We start from the raw sequence: 21,735 nt of genomic DNA, 5'->3' as shown, positions 1-21,735 counted from the left end.
AGAACTGTAAAGATGACGCTTACTAAGAAATTTGGGCCAAATGCAATAAAAAAAAGTTTTTAACAGTCGATATCGCAAGAAATCCATTTCATCATCCAATTCATTTTATTGGCCCCATTGAATTATATATTATGGAAACTAAATGTAAAAGGGGCCGCTTATAACTAACGTTTATATTTTACTTTCTACCAAATAAAATCCTTTCTGCTTCTTTCTGTGTAACTTCTTAGAATGAAATAAATCCCCAGAGTTAATGTTAAAAATGTCTATTTAGTTAATTATAATTTGGCAGAGATAGATTTGGAGATGGGGAGTGAAATAGCTCTGTAACCAATCAGCTTTACCTTCTCTGAGGTGTCACTGGTTGCCAGGCAGATCAGTAACACAGAGATCATTAATCCCAGCTCTGGATCCTCACCCAGGATTTATTCCCTACCCTAATCGCAGCGTGAAGCGGCTCAGTGAAGGTGGCAGTGAAGGTGTGTAAGTGTCTGACCGGGTCACACAGCTCATAAAAGGACAGCCGCCCGGCCTCATAGTCCAGGAATATCCCCAACCTCTGACAGGACGGGAGGTGAGGTAACTGGATATCTTCACTGTCATGTATCACTGAATACTGATCATCCAACCACCTCCACAAACCCCAGGACTTCTTATTATATCCAAATTGTGACTGACATCCTCTCCTGTCTATACTGGGATAGGCCAACCCGACAACCCATACCCCTGATTCACTGACCTCCACTTCCCAGTAATGTCTCCCTGAGGAGAAACCCCTGGTGCTTAAAACCTGAGCACAATCCTGAAATCTCTCTGGTGTTTCTGGGTAAATCTGGTTTATTTCTGACCAGGATACAGTTTTCAAGTCACCTGATACAACTACACGATTACCAGCCGTGTTTACATCCAGTAATATGTCTGAAGCCTGAGGAGCATCGAGACGTCTCTTTGCAGCGGTCACAATACCAGCTAAACCTGTGTGTAAAATCACTGAGATCAGATCCTCATCCTGATCTCCCGCAGTATGGAGCTTTCTATCATCAATGTCTCTGTCCTCAGCATCCTCTTCATCCTCATCACTCACAATATCTCCCTCCTCAGGATCACAAAAGTCACTTTTGTCTGATTGTTCCTGTAAGACAGTTATTGGGTCAGTCATGTTGCACAGCTCCTCGATGTCTTGTATCTTCCTGGACAGTCCCTCCTTCTTTATTTCCAGCTGCTGGATTAGATCTGAGACGCGGAGTAAGGCCTGCACTTCCTGCCGGGAGATCTCACTCAGGACTCTCTTCTCTAGAGCTTCCAGCTGTTCCCTGATGTCTCTAATCAGGGCAGCGACTCGCTCCGTTTCTCCAGCTGCTTTTTCTCGCACTTCTCTCCTGCGCTCCTGCAGACTCTGGACTCGTTTCTCTGTGTCCTCTCGCTTTGAGGTCAGTTTCTGCAGAACATTTCTCAGTTTCTCCTTCTTCTTCTCAGAGGCTCCATTCAGAGTCTCCACCTGGTGTCCCCCGTGCTCTCCGACCAAGTTGCAGGACACACAGATACAGACAGCGTCCTCGGTGCAGTAATATTTAAGGATCTCCCGGTGGACGGAGCATTTTCTGCTCTCCAGTGAAGCGGTGGGTTCCGTTAGGACATGTTCCGGGGACTTGCTGTGTTTCTGTAAGTGTTTCTCGCACAGAGAAGCTTCACACAGCAGACAGGTTTTGGCAGCAGGTACAGGAGAGTCACAGTAAGTACAGGAGACCCCAACGTCCTCCTGCGCTGGGTGAGTAGATAGGAAAGTCTCTATTATGTTACAGAGCTTCCTGTTCTTCACCATCGGAGGACGTTCCTGAAACTCTGCTCTGCACTCAGGACACGAATAAACTCCAGATCCTTCCTGGGTGTCCAGCGCGTTCCCGATACAGACCCGGCAGAAGCTGTGTCCGCATGTCAGGGTTACGGGATCGGTGTAAACGCTCAGGCAGATGGAGCAGGTCAGCTCCTCTCTCAGACCAGCGGACGCCATCACTGAACACAGGAGCAAGAAACGAAACTGAAACTGTCTCGTTTCTTAGGAAGCAGAGAGAAATCCTTACGAAAAAATTCTGCATTTTTTCTGAAGTAATACTGCAGTTTTTTGGACATGAAAATACTGCAATACTGCACTTTTACTGCAGTATTACTGCACATTTACTGCAGTTTTACTGCATTTGTACTTCACTGTACTGCAGTTGTACTGCAGTTATTTTTGTACGGAAGTACAAATGCAATAAAGCTGCAGTACATTGAAGTACAACTGTAGGTTTGCGATATAAAAAAAAAAGTGAAGTAAATGTGCAGTAAAACTGCAGTACAGTGAAGTACAAATGCAGTAAAACTGCAGTAAATGCGCAGTAATACTGCAGTAAAAGTGCAGTATTGCAGTTTTTCATGTCCAAAAAACTGCAGTATTACTTCAGAAAAAATGCAGTAATTTTTTTGTAAGGGAAATGTTAGAACAAAGTCCACATATAGGGTGCAGACAGTTTATCTCACCTGTTCGTATTAACCCTATAGAGAGTAACTTTTGGGTTTATGGCCGTGAAAGTGTTTGCAAATCCGACTGCTCGTTCCCTAATAAAGTGAAACAGACGTGGCGGTAATAAAAAACATTTCCTCCAACCTTTTATACCTTATCTTAAAAGCGTCCCTTTTTAGCGCAAGTGGGCAGATTCATGTATGTAGGGGCAGTTATACGTATATAGGGCAGTTTCATGTATATAAGGGCAGATATACGTATATAGGGGCAGTTTCATGTATATAAGGGCAGTTATACGTATATAGCGCAGTTTCATGTATACAAGGGCAGTTATACATATATAGGGCAGTTTCATGTATATAGGGGCAGTTATACATATATAGGGCAGTTTCATGTATATAGGGGCAGTTATACGTATATAGGGCAGTTTCATTAACTCCTTATCTCTTTAGGGACAAAGGCAGAGCTTTAGTGAAAACATATCGGCCGGTAACCTCCACAACGTAAGCAGCTTTCAGAGGATCTGGAACTTTCTGGGATCTGCTGAAGAGGCCCGTTTGTTGTGAAGTTAACCCTTTGTCTCCTACAAAAGGATAAATCGAAACAGGTCCTCCGGCCCATTCATCGCGCTGCCTTCCGGCCACAGAGCAACTAAACCTTAACCCAGACCTCTTTACCCCAAAAATGACTCGCTGCCACCGCCGCCACCACCACGTTATGTTTAAGGTTTTAAAAATACCCGTGGAGCCTCCGGTAGCCCCTAGAACCTGCGGTGCTGGGAAATCTAGGTTTTTAAAATAACATCACAAACACAGAACCGGTTCCTTTATATTTAATCTGAATTTTATCCACAAATGATAGCTAAAGACGTACGAAAGAGTTTCAAGATAAATAACAATTAATTACAGAAAATCTGTACTGTATCAGAGTGACAGAATCTTTGGGAATCTCCCATTTTTATAGAAATCCCCCTTTTCTCCATGTGGAGGAGACGTCCATTTGGTGTCACGTGGGAGGGAATGTGGGGCCCGGGCACTTTATGACGCTCGTAATGAGTTTCCTCTTCTACGTTAACCCCTTGGTGACAATGGCTGATTTTTATTTTTTGTACCCTTCGTGACAATGGCTGGGGGGCCCGGGCACTTTATGACGCTCGTAATGAGTTGGGTCATAAAGACGGGCAGCAGACTCTGGTCTGATATATGAAAATGCCATATTTTTGATGTTGTGGTGCTTTCTACGTTAATAAATCATGACCATGTCCCCCATGTTATTACCAGTGTACAGGCACCAACCATCCCCTATCTACATGTCGGCTAGATGACCCATTCTTACGGCTCAGGCCTCTATGAGCCCCCTCCTGCCATGTTTCCTATCATTGTGGGGGCCATAGTGTTAGAGTTAGAAATATATTATTTATGTAAATATTATATGCCAGGTAATAGCTCTAATTATTATTATTAACAGGGGCAGGCTGATCCAGGAGGCGGGGGGGGGGGGATTGCTTTCCAGGTCTGTCTGGAATTCTTCATCTAGGAGTGCGGTGGGGGTCACATAACGCCATGTAACATGACCGAGGCTGCGCGCCCCATGAGAAGGGAGTGAAATATTACTGGCACACGGGCGATTATTATGTTTCTTGTCAGTTATCCCAGCTCCTGATTCTTATCCAGGCATTATTAAACAATATCTGTGACCAGTCTTCATCCCCTACCCAGAGTACAGCGTGAAGCGGCTCAGTGAAGGTGGCAGTGAAGGTGTGTAAGTGTCTGACCGGGTCACACAGCTCATAAAAGGACAGCCGCCCGGCCTCATAGTCCAGAATTATCCCTAAAATCAGACAGGATGGCCAGTAAGGTAAAGGGATTTCTTTACTGTCATGTATCGCTGAATACTGATTACCCAAAAAGCTCCACAAACCCCAGGACTTCTTATTATATCCGATTTGTGACTGACATCCTCTCCTGTCTATACTGGGATAGGCCATCCCTACGCCCCATTCCCCTGATTCACTGACCTCCACTCCCCAGTAATGTCTCCCTGAGGAGAAACTCCTGGTGCTTAAAACCTGAGCACAATCCTGAAATCTCTCTGGTGTTTCTGGGCGACTCTGGTTAATTTTTGATCTGGACGCAGTTTTGAAGTCACCTGATACATCTACACGATTACCAGCCGTGTTTACATCCAGTAATATGTCTGAAGCCTGAGGAGCATCGAGACGTCTCTTTGCAGCGGTCACAATACCAGCTAAACCTGCGTGTAAAATCACTGAGATCAGACACTCATCCAGATCTCCCACAACACGGAGCTTTTTATCATCAATGTCTCTGTCATTATCATCTCCCTCCTCACCATCACAAAACTTATAATGGTCTGATTCCCGTTCCTGTAAGACAGTTATTGGGTCAGTCGTGTTGCACAGCTCCTCAATGTCATGTATCTTCCTGGACAGTCCCTCCTTCTTTATTTCCAGCTGCTGGATTAGGTCTAAAAGTGGGAGTGAGACCTGCTCTTCCTGCCGGGAGATCTCACTCTGGACCCGCTTCTCTAGAGCTTCCAGCTGTTCCCTGATGTCTCTAATCAGGGCTGCGACTCGCTCTGTTACTCCAATCGCTTTTTCTTGCAGTTCTCTCCTGCGCTCCTGCAGACTCTGGATTCGTTTCTCTGTCTCCTCTCGCTTTGAGGTCAGTTTCTGGAGAAGTTTTCTCAGTTTCTCCTTCTTCTTCTCAGAGGCTCCATTCAGAGTCTCCACCAGGTGTCCCCTGTGCTCTCCATCCAGCCTGCAGGACACACAGATACAGACAGCATCCTCAGTGCAGTAATACTTCAGGATCTCCCGGTGGACGGAGCATTTTCTCTTTTCAATGGAGGCAGTGGGTTCAGTTAAGATGTGCTCTGGTGACTTACTGTGGACCCTGATGTGGTTCTCACACAAAGAAGCTTCACAATGTAGACAAGTTTTAGAAGCAGGAACAGGACAGATAATACAATAAGTGCAGGCTATCCCAATCTTTTCCAGCTCGGACTCTGTTCGGAAGAAATTATCTGCTATGTTTCTTAGTCTCAATGTTCTTTTAAGATTAGGTCGCATCCTAAACCGTTTTCTGCACTCAGGACACGAATAAACTCCAGATCCTTCCTGGGCGTCCAGCGCGTTCCCAATACAGACCCGGCAGAAGCTGTGTCCGCATGTCAGGGTTACGGGATCGGTGTAAATGCTCAGGCAGATGGAGCAGGTGAGCTCCTCTCTCAGACCAGCGGACGCCATCACTGAACACAGGAGCAAGAAACGAAACTGAAACTGTCTAGTTTCTCGGAATCAGAGGGAAATTTCACATATAGGGTGCGGACAGTTTATCTCACCTGTTCGTATTAACCCTGTAGGGCAGGGATCTCCAAACTCGGCCCTCCAGCTGCTGCAGGGCTACATCTCCCATAATGCTCCTTCAGCTAAGGGGCTGGCTGAGGAGTATGGGAGATGTAGTCCTGCAGCAGCTGGAGGGCCGAGTTTGGAGATCCCTGCTGTAGGGTGTAACTTTTGGGTTATGGCCGTGAAAGTGTTTGCAAATCCGACTGCTCGATCTGTAATAAAGTGAATCAGGCGTGGCAGTAATAAAAAACGTTTCCTCCAACCTTTTATACCTTATCTTAAAAGGTTCGGCCCTTATTTGCGCAAGTGGGCTGTTTTAAACATATAAGGGCAGTTTCAGGCATATAGGGCTTGTTATACATATATAGGGGCAGTTTCAGGCATATAAGGGCAGTTATACGTATATAGGGGCAGTTTTCATTAACTCATTAAAGGCAAAGCTTTAGTGAAACCACATCAGCCGGTAACCTCCACAACGTAAGCAGTTTTCAGAGGATCTGGAACTTTCTGGGATCTGCTGAAGAGGCCCATTTGTTGTGAAGTTAACCCTTTGTCTCCTACAAAAGGATAAATTGAAACGGGTCCTCCGGCCCATTTATCATGCTGCCTTCTGGCCACAGAGCAACTTAACCTCAAACCAGACCTCTTTACCCCAAAAATTACTCGCCGCCACCACCAGGTTTTAAAAATACCCGAGGAGCCTCCGGTAGCCCCTTGAACCTGCGGTGCTCGAAAAGCTAGGTTTTTAAAATAACATCACAAACACAGAACCGATTCCTTTATATTTAATCTGAATTTTATCCACAAATGATAGCTAAAGACGTACGAAAGAGTTTCAAGATAAATAACGATTAATGACAGAAAATCTGTACTGTATCAGAGTGAAAGAATCTTTGGGAATCTCCCATTTTTATAGAAATCCCCCTTTTCTCCGTGTCGAGGAGACGTCCATTTGGTGTCACATGGGAGGGAATGTGTGGCCCAGTTACTTTATGACGCTCGTAATGAGTTTCCTCTTCTACGTTAACCCCTTGGTGACAATGGCTGATTTTTATTTTTTGTACCCTTCGTGACAATGGCTGGGGGGCCCGGGCACTTTACGACGCTAGTAATGAGTTGGGTCATAAAGACGGGCAGCAGACTCTGGTCTGATGTATGAAAATGCCATATTTTTGATGTTGTGCTTTCTACGTTACTAAATCATGACCATGTCCCCCATGTTATTACCAGTGTACAGGTACCAACCATCCCCTATCTACATGTCAGCTAGATGACCCATTCTTACGGCTCAGGCCTCTATGAACCCCCTCCTGCCATGTTTCCTATCATTCTGGGGGCCATAGTGTTAGAGCTAGAAATATATTATTTATGTAAATATTATATGCCAGGTAATAGCTCTAATTATTATTATTAACAGGGCAGGCTGATCCAGGAGGCGGGGGGGGGGGTTGCTTTCCAGGCCTGTCTGGAATTTTTCATCTAGGAGTGCGGTGGGGGTCACATAACGCCATGTAACATGACCGAGGCTGCGCGCCCCATGAGAAGGGAGTGAAATATTACTGGCACACGGGTGATTATTATGTTTCTTGTCAGTTATCCCAGCTCCTGATTCTTATCCAGGCATTATTAAACAATATCTGTGACCAGTCTTCATCCCCTACCCAGAGTACAGCGTGAAGCGGCTCAGTGAAGGATGCGGTGGAGGTGTGTAAGTGTCTGACCGGGTCACACAGCTCATAAAAGGACAGCCGTCCGGCCTCATAGTCCAGAAATATCCCTAAAATCAGACAGGATGGCCAGTAAGGTAAAGGGATTTCTTTACTGTCATGTATCGCTGAATACTGATTACCCAAAAAGCTCCACAAACCCCAGGACTTCTTATTATATCCGATTTGTGAAGGACGTCCTCTCCTGTCTATACTGGGATAGGCCATCCCGACACCCCATTCCCCTGATTCACTGACCTCCACTTCCCAGTAATGTCTCCCTGAGGAGAAGCTCCTGGTGCTTACAGCCTGAGGTTCATCCTGAAATCTCTCTGGTGTTTCTGGGCGACCCTGGTTAATTTTTGATCTGGATATAGTTTTCAAGTCACCTGATACATCTACACAATTACCAGCCGTGTTTACATCCAGTAATATGTCTGAAGCCTGAGGAGCATCGAGACGTCTCTTTGCACCGATCACAATACCAGCTAAACCTGCGTGTAAAATCACTGAGATCAGATCCTCATCCAGATCTACAGCACGGAGCTTTTCATCATCTCTCCCCTTATCGTTATTATCTCCCTCATCAGCATCACAAAAGTTATAATGGTTTGATTCCCGTTCCTGTAAGACAGTTATTGGGTCAGTCGTGTTGCACAGCTCCTCGATGTCTTGTATCTTCCTGGACAGTTCCTTCTTCTTTATTTCCAGCTGCTGGATTAGATCTGAGGCTTTGAGTGAGACCTGCTTTTCGTACCGGGAGATCTTACCAAGAACCCGCTTCTCTAGAGCTTCCAGCTGTTCCCTGATGTCTCTAATCAGGGCAGCGACTCGCTCTGTTACTGCAGCTGCTTTTTCTTGCAGTTCTCTCCTGCGCTCCTGCAGACTCTGGACTCGTTTCTCTGTCTCCTCTCGCTTTGAGGTCAGTTTCTGCAGAACATTTCTCAGTTTCTCCTTCTTCTTCTCAGAGGCTTCATTCAGAGTCTCCACCTGGTATCCCCTGTGCTCTCCATCCAGCCTGCAGGACACACAGATACAGACAGCGTCCTCAGTGCAGTAATACTTCAGGATCTCTCTGTGGACGGAGCATTTTCTCTTTTCAATGGAGGCAGTGGGTTCAGTTAAGATGTGCTCTGGTGACTTACTGTGGACCCTGATGTGGTTCTCACACAAAGAAGCTTCACAATGTAGACAAGTTTTAGAAGCAGGAACAGGACAGATAATACAATAAGTGCAGGCTATCCCAATCTTTTCCAGCTCGGACTCTATTCGGAAGAAATTATCTGCTATGTTTCTTAGTCTCAATGTTCTTTTAAGATTAGGTCGCATCCTAAACCTTTTTCTGCACTCAGGACACGTATAAACTCCAGATCCTTCCTGGGTGTCCAGCACGTTCCCAATACAGACCCGGCAGAAGCTGTGTCCGCATGTCAGGGTTACGGGATCGGTGTAAACGCTCAGGCAGATGGAGCAGGTCAGCTCCTTTCTCAGGACCAGCGGACGCCATCACTGAAAACAGGAGCAAGAAACGAAAGTACAATTTCTTCAGAGTACATGTTATAACTCATTTCACATACAGGGTGTGGGCAGTTTTTGCCACCTACTTGCTGGTAACCCTACAGCTTTATGTGTGGGTTGCTTCATATAACTTGCACAATTTGGAGTAAACAAGTAGATAATGTTGTATAATCATTTTTAAACGAGTACATCGGTGATGTGAAGTGAGCTGGGATCCATGCAGATACCACATCTCGGCGGACATAACCCTGTGGGAGCTTCCACCAAAACGGCAGTGTTTGCGGTGACGTCCTCTCCCCCTTCCTCCAATCGGGGGAGAAGATGTCACCTAAAACGCTCACTTTGCTCTTCAATTGGGGAAGAGGAGGTCACCACAAATGCTGTTACATTGCCCCAAGTTCAAGTGAGGGCAAAATTACCGTGCACGGTCAGGCATTGACCCACCAGACCAAAGGTAGTGGACTAAGTGGTCCTCTGCGATCCTGCGATACTGAATCCAACTGGTCAGACCCTTCCCTTCAAGCCATAGAAAACCAGCCTGATTGGCCGAGAAGTCGCTGTAGAAATTACTGATTTGCTATTGTCACAAGAAGGTCTTCATAGCCCTGGGTTACAATGATATAGTTGAAGTCGAAAATCCAATGTACAACCAGGTGAGCATTTCCACACCTGTTTATTTCTGATGGAAACAAAGTGGTCAGTTTACCGAAATGTCTTTGATCTATACATTCACTAACAATATCAATTTACCCTGTTGTTACAGATTGCTGTTGATTGGATCAGGCCTTCAGAAGGGTGAGTGTTTGGACCTACCTGGTCCAGAGCGGTGGGAGCTGAAACCATGTAGAGGAAGACCATGACCTTGTGATTCTCACAGTGAGCATTAAGGTTGAGATGACAGCTCACACTGGGTAACACAGAGAACAGACAAACAGGAGTGAGGACTGGGCTGAAAAATTAGCAAAGCTTGGGAAAACTGAGTCGGATGGACTGAAGAGGCTATAGCATGGCCGGCACAAGCCGGGGATTTGTAGCCAGAGGGACTGTAGAGACGGAAGCTTGGTCATTACAAGCTGAAGTCAATCGCCAAGTCACAAAACAGCCGGCATACTCCAGACGGTCAGAGGTGTCAGATATTTTATGATGGAAAACATGTATTCCATATATATGTATGTTACATGAACACAAAATGGAGTCAGAGCCATTTTATTTTACTAAATCATATAACGATTATTTCTTTTTGTCCTTGTTCCCTCTATAATTGAGAACAAAGAAGCATTCATGTATATAGATGTTTCAGTATATATGATCCAATTAACGTTATCTTCCATGAGAAAGTTAAGGAGTAGACACTGCATATCCTTAGGAATGTAACTTGGAATGGGGGATACGTCGTAAGACCACCAAAACCTAATTTACTACCTAGGAGGCAACGTCTGGAGATATGGGTGACTACAAAGACCTGATTTACTATCTAGGAGGTAACATCTAAAGATAAGGTGACCATGGATAAATTCCAAACACATATGTAATGGTCTTAAGTTATTTCTTAGACCAGAGCGTCTCTCACAGGTAAATTAAGAAATTACAACGGTGTAAATATGAGTAGAAATCCTAATTATAATGGGTAAAACCCACCGTTATGATTGGGGAATTCCAATCAAGAGGTGGAGGCTATGATAATGAGCCCTGTCTTTAAAAGCTTAGGTCTTTAATAATTTAAGGGACTCACCCTAAGACTCACCCTGAAACGAAGGCACCCTGAAACAGACAGACCCTGACGGACTCATTCACCAAATGTACCCCAGATAATTGGAATCTTAAGATCCTGGCACCATATTGTACTCTTAGAGTTACTTTGAGTCCTAACCTATATAACTTTTAGAAAGTTATATTCTTTTCCACTTAATTTCTTGCCACTGAACCTGGATTAATTTCTGCAAGGACCAGTTGGACCACAGCAACAAGTGGTGGTAATAATAACTGTTTTATTATTCTGAATAGAGATGAATTTTGTCTTCTTCATATAGAATTCCCTGTTTCTGGGAAATAGCCAGTATTTGGCATTATTGTATATGATGGCTTGTGAGACTGCAGCTTATAACCCGTGATAAAGACAATAATGAAAAGGTATTTTTACCTATAGATGAAGTTTGACATCATTTGCATCTATTAGAAACTTCACTAATACTCTTATTTTGTCATATTAGTTGAACTAATATATACAGAGTTAGTGATCTTTTTATTACCGCCCTGATTATTATCATTTTGGTTGCTGAGTGGACTGGAAATTAATTGTGTGTTAGACTCATAAAATAATAATTCATATTGATAACTATCGATAATATACTGTATTTGGAATTAATTCATTTTTGACATGTTTTAAGAATTTTGTGTTTTATATCATGCACTGTGTGACTCATATAGATATTTTATATCTCCTTAAATTAATATTGTGGATGTGGTTCTACAATATTTGGTAGCGTCGTTATTTTGCGTGTGTGATAAAATATTGGTTTTGCCTATTTTGTCTCATTAATATCCCTAACAGAGGTTGAGTTGAAACAAGGGCAAGAGCCGGGCAGGGAGAACACAAATGGGTAACATGAATTGGGGGCAAGGACCAGGACGCTAAACTCTAGAAAAACAGCTTTCAAGTTCATGACAGCTCTACCCACTTTGTGACCCACCTCCAAAAACTCAATTATAATAAGTTATTATTTGAGATCTATAAAAGTGTGAAGCAGAATGCCAGGGGCATCAAGAACCCGCTTTTAGTGTCAGACGTTTATTAACCGGACTACCGGTTTATGCATTTTTCTTTGCTCTCTGCTGACTCAACTGCTGGTCCAGATTATAGAGGTGGTACAGGAACCCTACGTTGGGGTTGATGCTCCGATGGGCGATGATGCTGTAGACAGCTTCCTTGAGGGACATTTTGTTGTACAGCATCAAGTAAGCAAGTACAAAGACAGGTGCACGGTTGACACCCTTTGGGCAGAAAACCAGAACTCTACCTGTGGAAAATTAAAAAAAGTAGTAGAATTTTTTTTTGGGGGAAAAATTGGTAATAAATCCTAACATACAAGGCTGGAGGAAACAAGGTCCTCAAAGTCCAAGCTGAACAATCACATATTTCTGCTCACCATGAGAGGACACACCTTCGTTGATGAAGCGGGCTCCTGGTTCTAAGAAGGAGCTGATGTCAAAAGATGGGTCATCGAGAACCTTGAACCCTTTGTAGTTCATATGCAGTCCGGTGTACACCGTCGGGTCTACTTGGTTATTCACAGCCTCTTCGGCCACGTTCAGGACATGGGTGACCTTCAGGTAACGTAGTAGGGATATGTCCCTAGCAGCAGCTCTGCACATAGAATCAAAGGATAATGTTCATGCAACAAAGGCTCAACATGAAAGAGTCCATACAAGCAGCATTAGGGTTTTGTAGCCATTGTCCTCTTTGAGGTTGGGAAGCAAGAGATGGTCCATGCCATGCTGTAGGCAGGAGATGGAGCGTTATACTACGTATGAGTTTCCAAGGAAGATGCTGGTCCAGATGTGGTCAATGGGTTTTATTGGAGCTGAGGCCGCTTCTAGGATTTTCTGTATCTCTGATAGATATCGTTCCTTCCGTTCTGATTCTTTTATGGGTTTGACGGTGGGGGTTATGGACGACATCCTTATGTGGACCACCTGCAATTCAAGCATGAACCTGTAGTACCCCAAAGTAGCCACCAGATGACACCACTTGAGAGCTTTTCCACCAATGCCAAATGTTAAATTCATAGGGTATTTAACCCTTTGCATGGCTAGGGCAACATGGTCCACCATAACTGTTATCGACCAAAAACAAATGCATGATATGACATTTTTTTTAAAAAAAAGGATGGATTTTGATTGAATTGGGTTTACTTGCCAAAAAATCTAATTTTTTGGGAAGTCGTTAATCCTAACATGTTAATTGTGGAAATGTCCTGCATGCATAAAGTGTCATGCAATAAAACTTACCTCCTGGCAGAGCAAGGATTCAAATGACCTCTGTTTGTCCACAGCTGGTCAGGAATAGGATGAAGCTCCCATGTACATGGTTACATAACTGTATGTATTGTGATGTCATGCTTCCCTTATGACTACATTCCGCCAGAACTAGTGCTTGAAAACCTGATAAAGCAATGGCGGAATTAATGGCTTTAATATCCGCATTCAGAGGACACCAACTTAAGATCCTGTGAACCAACACCTACCATGAGACGTGTCTCCATCATTATATTCCAACACATCCATGCCGGCCCTGGCTTCTGCCCTAAATCCTTAAATTGTATCCAACCACATATCTTTCCTTTCTTCTTTCTTCACAATCCAGCAAATAACTTTGTGTCCCACTTGGAGCTCTTTCGTTTGACCTTGTGTACCTTTGTACATGGTCTTCATGTCCGATGCAGACATTTCTGCTCCAGTGCGACGTCCTTTCTTACTTTTTTGGGTTCTTTTTTAGCATTTTATATGCTATGTTCTTCTTATACGTTTATATAGCCATTTTTGCTCATGGTCGTCCTAACACAAATATGGTAGCAACCATCGCAAAAAAACCCCCATTCAGGCCTTAAGACTTATAAATAATTAGATTTTTATTAGAATGTTAAACCAAATGTTTATTTACAAGAACGGTTCTTCTATAACATTACCCGAAACTGACCCTATTCAACCTCTATAACTCACTTGAGGGAAGAATTCACTCATGGTTGGTTTTCTGGCAAGAAACCTTCTGATAAGCTTTATAAACTGGGTATTCGAGGATGGATTAACTATTAAGCCATTCAGATTTAATGGAGGACTTGTCAACCACCTGTCAGCTTCAGGGGCATTCCTCTCTTGTGTGAAAAGCGTGTGACCTCCCAACTGATGCATATGTTTGACGTGGCCTTCAAGAATTAAGTTTTATCTTCCAATTTCGGTTGAAACTATTTATATGAACACTTTTGAAGACCAGTGATGGCCCAGTGTTTTTTTGGCATTCTGAGTCAACCACATTAAGATTTAGCCTCCTTTTGCTTTATACACAGTGGTTAATATATCGCTCGTCTGGCATGGTCAATGGTTGGACAGTGACGATGGTGTCCATGGACAATTATTGGTTAATGTCTGTTGTAGGGGCAAGTTAAAGGAGAACTGATAACGAAGTGATCAGAGGAGACACTTGCATCCTCTGATCACTTGGTCCTTCCTAATACAGGTCAAATTGTCCTAGAAGCCCTTGAAGAAAGCCTCCCATTTTCACATAGAAGGTTCCTTCTGCCCCAAGCATGCTAGGGCATTAGTAAAAGTTAAATTAAAAGTTATTGGACGAATGTAGGACCCCCAAAAGTACCCAATTATTCGTCTGTCTCCTGGGCCCTTATAGGATATGACATCCCCAGAGTCCATGCTGCAGGTCAGTTTCGAGGTTCCGAAGCTGCTCCAGGAAGCCACGATTGGGAGATATACAACGGAAACGAGACACATGGCGTATGGCTTCCTCCAGCGTAAACCTCTGGTAGATCATCAGATAGGCGAGGACCAGGGTGGCGGAGCGGCTTTTACCGAGCACGCAGTGAACCAGGATCTTTCCTGTAATAAATGTGACCAACAAGTTAACTATTTTAACGGTTTTATGGATCTAGTCAACGGTTGCTTGGTGGGACTCTTACCGTTGGGCGTACTCATGGCCTTGTGGATGAACTGAGCTCCAGGTCTGAGAAACCGGCTGATGTTGAACTGCGGGCAGTCCTCGGCCGTGATGCCGTAGTACTGAATATGGGGGCCATAGTCAATGCTGTCTCCTCTGCACTCCCAGGAGCAGTGGGCCACGTTGAGGATGTGAGTGACCCCCATTTTCTTCAATTTCTCCTTATCACCTGCGATGACGCTGTTACGACACAAGGGTTAAGCCATTAGAAGGTATCGCCCACGGCCATCGTATAATTTATCATAGCTCTCCCTGTGAAGGTCGTCGATAGAACATTTTCATAATACGGCCAGGTCAGAAATCTAAAAGTATGCATCCCCTAACATTTTTATTCATTTCTGTGCAAATCACCCCAATTTTTTTTTTAACATTTTAACACGATACTCCAATTTTTTTAAAAATTTTCTTGTGAGGATCTCCCAAATTTTTTATAATTTTTTTTTTTGTGGAGAAACCCCAAATTTTTAATAGTTTTTGTGAAGCTCTGCCTAATTTTTTTTAATTCTTCTGGGGAGCTCCCAAATTTGTAATAGTTTTTCTGAGGAGCTCCTGTTTTTTTTTGTTTGTTTTTTTTTAATTTGTGAGGAGCCTCCAAATTTTTTAAAACTATATTATTTTGAAATCATTTTGGTGGAAGCCCCCCCCCCCTTTTTATGACATTTTGGGTGGTTGTTAATTTGTTTAGTTCCGCTATTTCTGGTCGCTTCTATGTGGGACATTTAAGAAGATCCCGGATCCTTAGCGTGGATTATTGTGTGAGTAGCTTTTAAGGAGACGCTTGATCCTTTAATCTTACGGAGACCACTTACACATCACCAAGGTACAGATTGGGGAAAACTTGATCGACGTGGTGGAAATCTCCTTTGTGGGCTTCTAGCAGGGTCTCCAGCTCGAGAACCGAAGGTGGGCTCCGGCACAGCCTCCTCATACTTGGAGATTCCCACCGCTTCTTGTAACCGGCAGGAGATTCCGTGAAGCGACCGTTGTGTCTGATTTCCTGGTGTCCCTCTGTGAAGTGGTTGATGGGACGTAGCAGCTGACGGGCTGTCACCAAACGCGGCCGAATGCGTCGGTGGGGGGCCGGAGAGAAGCCCAAACACTGAGCCATTGTTTCTTTAATGTCAGGCGTCTGTTGTGTTAGAATTATTACTCTTCATGAGTCTATGGTGGGAAGTTTTTTTTAACTATATGGAGCAAAAATGACATTATGGACACCGCTTCTTAAAAAGGACATTTTATAGCTTAAAAAGGTATGGGGGGGGGGGTCGGCTTCAGAATTAATAGAAGGCCTTAGTTATGAAGAAAGGCTAGAAAAATAAATAAATACGGGGCCAATACCAGCCGCTCTCTGATGGCCTGTTGGTTAAAAGAACTCTGCAAAGAACAAGAGACCTGAAGCTGTGAAAACGGCTCTTAACAGTAAGAGCAGTAAAAATATGGCATCCACTATATATATATATATATATATATATATATATATGTGATACGAGACAGAAGAAGGAGAGGACGTAACTGTGTTGATAGAAAACCTCTTTATTACATCATGTTGAGAAAAATGTTACTCTGACATCATGTCTTAAGTCCCGTTTCCCTGTCCCGGATTTCGCTGGGTACGACGTAGATCCTCATCCAGGTCCAGCAGCTGTCGGAGAAATCCCGGATTCGGGGAAATCCATCGGTTTTCCTGTACCTTTTTTATGGCCCCCTTAAGGGAGAGGTGGTGATGGATCATCAGATAAGCCAAGACCAGGGTGGCGGACCTGCTAACGCCGACCACGCAATGGACCAGAAGCCTGGCTAGAAAAGAAATTAAACCATCATGACTAAAACTAAACCAATTTATCAAGACTACATCGGTAATTTTTTCTTTCTACCTATTTTATGATTCTTGAAAATAAGGCAAAAAGGCTTAAAAAACCCTTAGAAAAACAACATATATATATATATATAAAAAATATAAATAAAATACCCTTAGTCTTTAAGGGGTTAAAAGGGAAATAGAATATTTTTCAATATTTAATTTTATCGTTTCATTGTTGTAAGACGGTGGAGCCCTATGTCCGTCCTGGCGGAATGTACATCGGCTTCGCTCTACACAGCACCATGGACATCTTGGAACAGGTTGAGATGTTTCCTCATGATGGTAAGATGACCCCATATCATTAGCAGGGGTAGCACGGGGTCCCCCCACCCCCTCGGCCCTTGCCGTACCTCCATCGGTGGTTAGAGCCCTGTGGATGAACTCTGAGGCGGAGCGGAAATATTTGGTCATGTCGAAGTGTGGAACGTCACACGCGGGGACTCCGTGATACGTGATGGTGGAACCATAGAAGTCGCAGTTGCCTTCAGAAAACCGGCCCCCGTGAGCCGCATTCAGAACGTGGGTGATGCCCATCTTCCATAACTCATATCTGTTATTGGCGATGACACTGAGAAGAGGAATTTGGGGATAAATAATGTTATTTATGTGTTCTTGGGGACAATTTGGTGGCCTGAGAACCTCCATATTGATGTTCCTCCAGCTCCGTCATGCTCAGGACCAGAACTGGGAAACTGAGGGACCCCAGACACGTTCCTTCTGCCCCGGACAAAAACATCACATGGGATTTTGATATAAACTCCATATTTTACCTATCGGAATGCTGTAGAACCCCCAAAAATGTTTCAAAAAGTATCAAAAAAGAAACTGTTTTGAATAAATAGGGTTTTGTTTTTCTTAGATACGGTCTTCTCCTCAAGCCATGAAGTTGTGAAGAGTCTTCCTTCAGGACATTCTTGCTCCGGCCTCTTTAAAACTCAATTTAAACCCAACACAGTCTATGGGAGACCCTCTTACTACTTGTTGTTACGGCAACAGAGCTTCCCCTCCGTGGAATAATAAGAACGTTCCATCGTTTAAGGTTTTGAGAGCTGCTCATGGACTAAAAAACCTGATCGTATTTCCCTATACTGTACTGAGAGGGTGGTGGATAAGTGGAGCAGCCTCCCAGCAGAGGTGGCAGAGGGTAATACAGTGAGGGCTCTAAGACGAGGCCAACATCCAGGCGTGGGATGTACTCACAGGTCTCCTAAGTAGAGGTTGGGCCACACTTCGTTAACGTGATGGGGGAACGAGGTCCGTCTGCTGTCCAGGAGGCTCTGAAGTTCTTTTACAGAGGGTCTCGCGTGTCCCTCATCATCCTCTTCCCCCGGGAGCTCTGTGCGCTGCGCTGCCGGCCCCGCCATGACAACACGCCAGACTCCGTGTTACGGACGAGCCGTGATTACTGGCAACAGGTGATAGGAGTCAGCCGGGGAATCGTCTTTAAAGGGGGGGCCGTCGCAAACAAACATAACTTCTAAAAATGACATATTTCACCCCAAAAACACAGAGACAGAGGTTATAGACATCTCTGCCCCCCCTAGGCTCCTTTAATATTAACCCTTTAATAGACCGTCACACAGACCCTGTTGCAGTGACGGGATGGCTCCAATAACGGTCATTAAGGAAACTGTGACTGGTCAGGTGACGATATTCTGAAGGGAGTCACCTGTATTCAAGCAGGGATTCCAGCTGTGATATAGCAAGGAGGAATCCCTGAGAATCTGCCTGTTCACCCCGAGACTGGGGGTAAAATCCGTGAGAATCTGCCCATTTCACCCCGAGACTGGGGCAAAATCCCTGAGAATCTGCCCGTTCACCCTGAGACTGGGGAAAAAACCCTGAGAATCTGCCCCCTCACCCAGGGGAATAAGATCTGGTCTTTACATTTTGCCAGTAACCTGCGGTACGGACTTTGACTTTGGCGCTATATAAAATAATGATACAATAATAATAATAGTAATAATAGTTGTATTAATAATACTACTACTACTAATAATAGTAATAATAGTTGTATTAATAATACTACTACTACTAATAATAGTAATAATAATAGTAACAATATTAATAAAAATAACCCGGCCAGCACAGCGTATGGGGAACCCCGGTCTGATTTAACACAAATCCACTTTATAATGTGCATCTTTAGGGAGGCCGGCAGCTGAAGGGTGCGCGCAGTGCGCTGGGTGGCCAGCGGGTGCCGCTGTAGCGCCGCCTGTGCACCCTGTGGGCGTGTCTATAACACGTAATCTCTCTGGTTGGGGCCGCTCTTTACACTCACTGCCCGACTTGTTACTCCCGTTTCCATGGACGCGGCTGGGGCCTGCTCGGTAGCAGGGAGCCCGTACTCGTGTAACGCAATCGGGTGAGGAGAGGCAGGGGCCCCGCTGGAGGACAGAGGGGGCCCCGGGGAGCAAGAAGGGCTCCTCAGGGAGGTAAGAGGGTGTTCTGGAGGTTGTCTGTATGGTATATACGTATACATGTAATATCTATATATAATATAAAATCTATATGTATATAATGTATTATACACATGTTATTTACATGTGTGTAATATGTTCTACATGATTATAGAATTGTATGTATGTATATATGATATACATACATATATATATATATAACGCCATCATGTGATATGCTTGTGTACCCCTGATTACACACATGTGATTGGTTACATGTTGGGTCTCGCTCCACGCTCCCTAGCATGCAATCACTCCCTCACCAAAAATAGGTATAGATCAAATAAAAACCACATAAAACAGCACGTGCGTGTATCGATCAACTGAATAAGACATAGAAAACTACATAACTAAATACATAATGTATGGAAACATCGCATAGCAAGGATAGATTAACACACAAACCCAGCGTTGCATGTATAGATCAATTGTGAATTCACATGTGAACTCGGCACTGAAGGCATAGAATCAGACAAACAAATCCTGTATTTGCAGGTATACAATAATAATGTATGGAAACAGAGCATTGCAGGTATAGATCAACAGAATAACACACAAACCCAGCATTGCAGGTATAGATCAACCAGAAATCACATGTTAACAGCGCTGATGGTATAGATCAAATAAACAACACATGGAAACAGCACTGCAGGTATTGAGCAACTGAATAAAACATACAAACCCTGTATTTGCAGGTAAACATAAATAATGTATGGAAACATGTCATATCTGATATGGATCAACAGAATAACACACAAACCCAGCTTTGGAGGTATAGATCAACTGGAATTCACATAAAAACTCAGCATAGATAACCCCCCAAATTACAGGCATAGATCACAGGCTGCACACCCCAAAGCCAGCCCTGACATCCACACTGCCCACAATTCATCCAGACATTCATTCATTCTCTCCCTCATTCAGACAATTCATCCACACACTAATCAATTTATTCTCTCACTTATGTGTGTATGTGTTATAATATATATATTTATATATATATATATGTGTGTTTATAAAGAATCGCTTGTTTCTGCCAATTATTTTAGATTTTGTGTAATATTCAGCTGGTTTTATGGGTGTTTTGTAAAGTTTACGGTAGTCGGTTCCACTCTCCAGATCAGTTCCACTCTCCTCCCTTGATGCTCTCCCCTACTCTCCAGAAACTCCCCCCTTGCTCCTCTCCAGAAGCTCCCCCGGATGCCCCTCTCTTCTAGGAGCTCAGAATGTTTGCTGGGTATGAAGGGATCGCAGGGTTCTACAGCCCTAAAGCCCTGATAATGTGTATAGAAACAGCACTGCTACATCTGCTTGGTACTGAAGAGGTTAATGTACATGCAAATTCCCCCAGTTTCATTGGTGGATAGGTCTTCTTGGCACGGGCCGGCTCTTCCCAGCTAGTAATCATGCTGTGGTGCGGCTGCGAGCTCATGGCACTAGATGGGTTAACCCGCGCTGTGCCGGGGCTGTCACACCGTAACGATCCTCGGCCCCCCGAGTGCCTCCTGCATCCCCCCCCCGCTCACAGGCGTCATGCACTGAGCTGTGAGGCAACAACAATTGCTCAAGACACAAGGTTCCTTTTCCTGCGCGACTGCATCGCAGTGATTCATGCCTCGCTACGCCCCGGGAGCTCCGAGAGACTCGCCCCAGGAACCCGAGTAGATGTGGGTGAACTTTCACCAGCCGCGGCCCCCCCGGTGCTCTGCCCGTGTCCATGCGCAGTGTCTTTCCCTGCCGCCTTATCGGAGAGCTGATAGCGTAACCGGGGAACTCGTCCTGATAAATGCCAAGGAGCCCTTCGCTTCCAGTCCTTATCATGTGAAATATGCAGCGTTAATAATTCCTCCCCACGGCTTTAACCCCCCCCTCCCGGGATATTAAAGTCCGAGGCTTCCACCGGCTGTCGTGCGCGTGCAGGAATGACGCCCCAGGTGAGTTACTTTATCCATGCGGGTAACTTGTTGCTGCAAGTGTTTCGGTCGGACACAGAAGCTTCTAATGGTATTTACCCGACTGCGGTCTGCGCTGACGGAGTGATGAGTGTAAGCAGGAGCCGGACGCCCGGCAGAGGGGGTAGCATGATGTTGTTTTCAGCTGTAGGTTGTGTGTTTTGTCTTGTTGGCTGGGGAGTGTAGTGTGTGTGTGCGGGTCAATATATTGATCAGAGACCAGGGTCAATACCGGAGGGTTTCTGGGTAAAGTGGGACCTCAGAGAGCAGGTACCAGGCAGAGCGGGAAAGAGTATCACATAAATACCCGCGAGATAAACAGGGGAGCGCGTATGTATATACCCACGTGTATATATATATATATATATATACCCGCGAGATAAACAGGGGAGCGCGTATATTTATATACCCGCGAGATATACCCGGCGGGTAAACACCAGGGTAAGGGAGAGAGAGACATCTGCGAGATGGGTAAAGGAGAGAGCCGGGTTTCAAGTACCCAGATGATGGGTACATTTCATGGTGTGACTGAATGATAGATCCAGGGAGCCAATTAATTCCAGGATCAAAGAGCGGAGTACCGGGCAAATACCGACAGAAATCCAGGCAAAGAGGGCAGAAAATCAGAGGGTTTCCTGGGT

The 21,735-nt window shown here is 44.5% G+C and overlaps 3 protein-coding genes across 3 annotated transcripts; all 3 read right to left on the bottom strand.

Annotated features, from left to right (window-relative positions):
- Window positions 1-394: 394 nt before the first annotated feature.
- On the bottom strand, window positions 395-12,469 carry LOC149278213 (uncharacterized). Its single transcript, XM_089502240.1, has 8 exons — window positions 12,244-12,469; window positions 11,967-12,114; window positions 9,911-10,004; window positions 9,287-9,444; window positions 7,506-9,065; window positions 5,673-5,773; window positions 4,652-5,443; window positions 395-2,013 (listed from the first exon to the last, which is right to left on the bottom strand). The coding sequence occupies exons 1-8, from the start codon at window positions 12,467-12,469 to the stop codon at window positions 395-397; spliced, it is 4,698 nt and encodes a 1,565-aa protein (XP_089358366.1).
- Window positions 12,470-14,492: 2,023 nt separating this feature from the next.
- Window positions 14,493-15,930, bottom strand: LOC149278212 (dual specificity protein phosphatase 13A-like). The gene is made up of 3 exons (XM_089502239.1): window positions 15,632-15,930; window positions 14,785-15,002; window positions 14,493-14,704 (listed from the first exon to the last, which is right to left on the bottom strand). Exons 1-3 carry the CDS (start codon window positions 15,928-15,930, stop codon window positions 14,493-14,495), a joined length of 729 nt encoding a protein of 242 aa, XP_089358365.1.
- Window positions 15,931-16,398: 468 nt separating this feature from the next.
- On the bottom strand, window positions 16,399-18,047 carry LOC149278211 (dual specificity protein phosphatase 13A-like). Its single transcript, XM_089502238.1, has 3 exons — window positions 17,884-18,047; window positions 17,034-17,251; window positions 16,399-16,619 (listed from the first exon to the last, which is right to left on the bottom strand). Exons 1-3 carry the CDS (start codon window positions 18,045-18,047, stop codon window positions 16,399-16,401), a joined length of 603 nt encoding a protein of 200 aa, XP_089358364.1.
- Between the last annotated feature and the right edge of the window lie 3,688 nt (window positions 18,048-21,735).

Source organism: Sceloporus occidentalis, unplaced genomic scaffold, assembly GCF_023333645.1.
Source record: "Sceloporus occidentalis isolate IW3139 unplaced genomic scaffold, rSceOcc1.0.p SCAF_198, whole genome shotgun sequence".
NCBI classification, from domain to species: Eukaryota; Metazoa; Chordata; class Lepidosauria; order Squamata; family Phrynosomatidae; genus Sceloporus; species Sceloporus occidentalis.
This window is presented reverse-complemented; position numbering and strand designations above follow the sequence as displayed.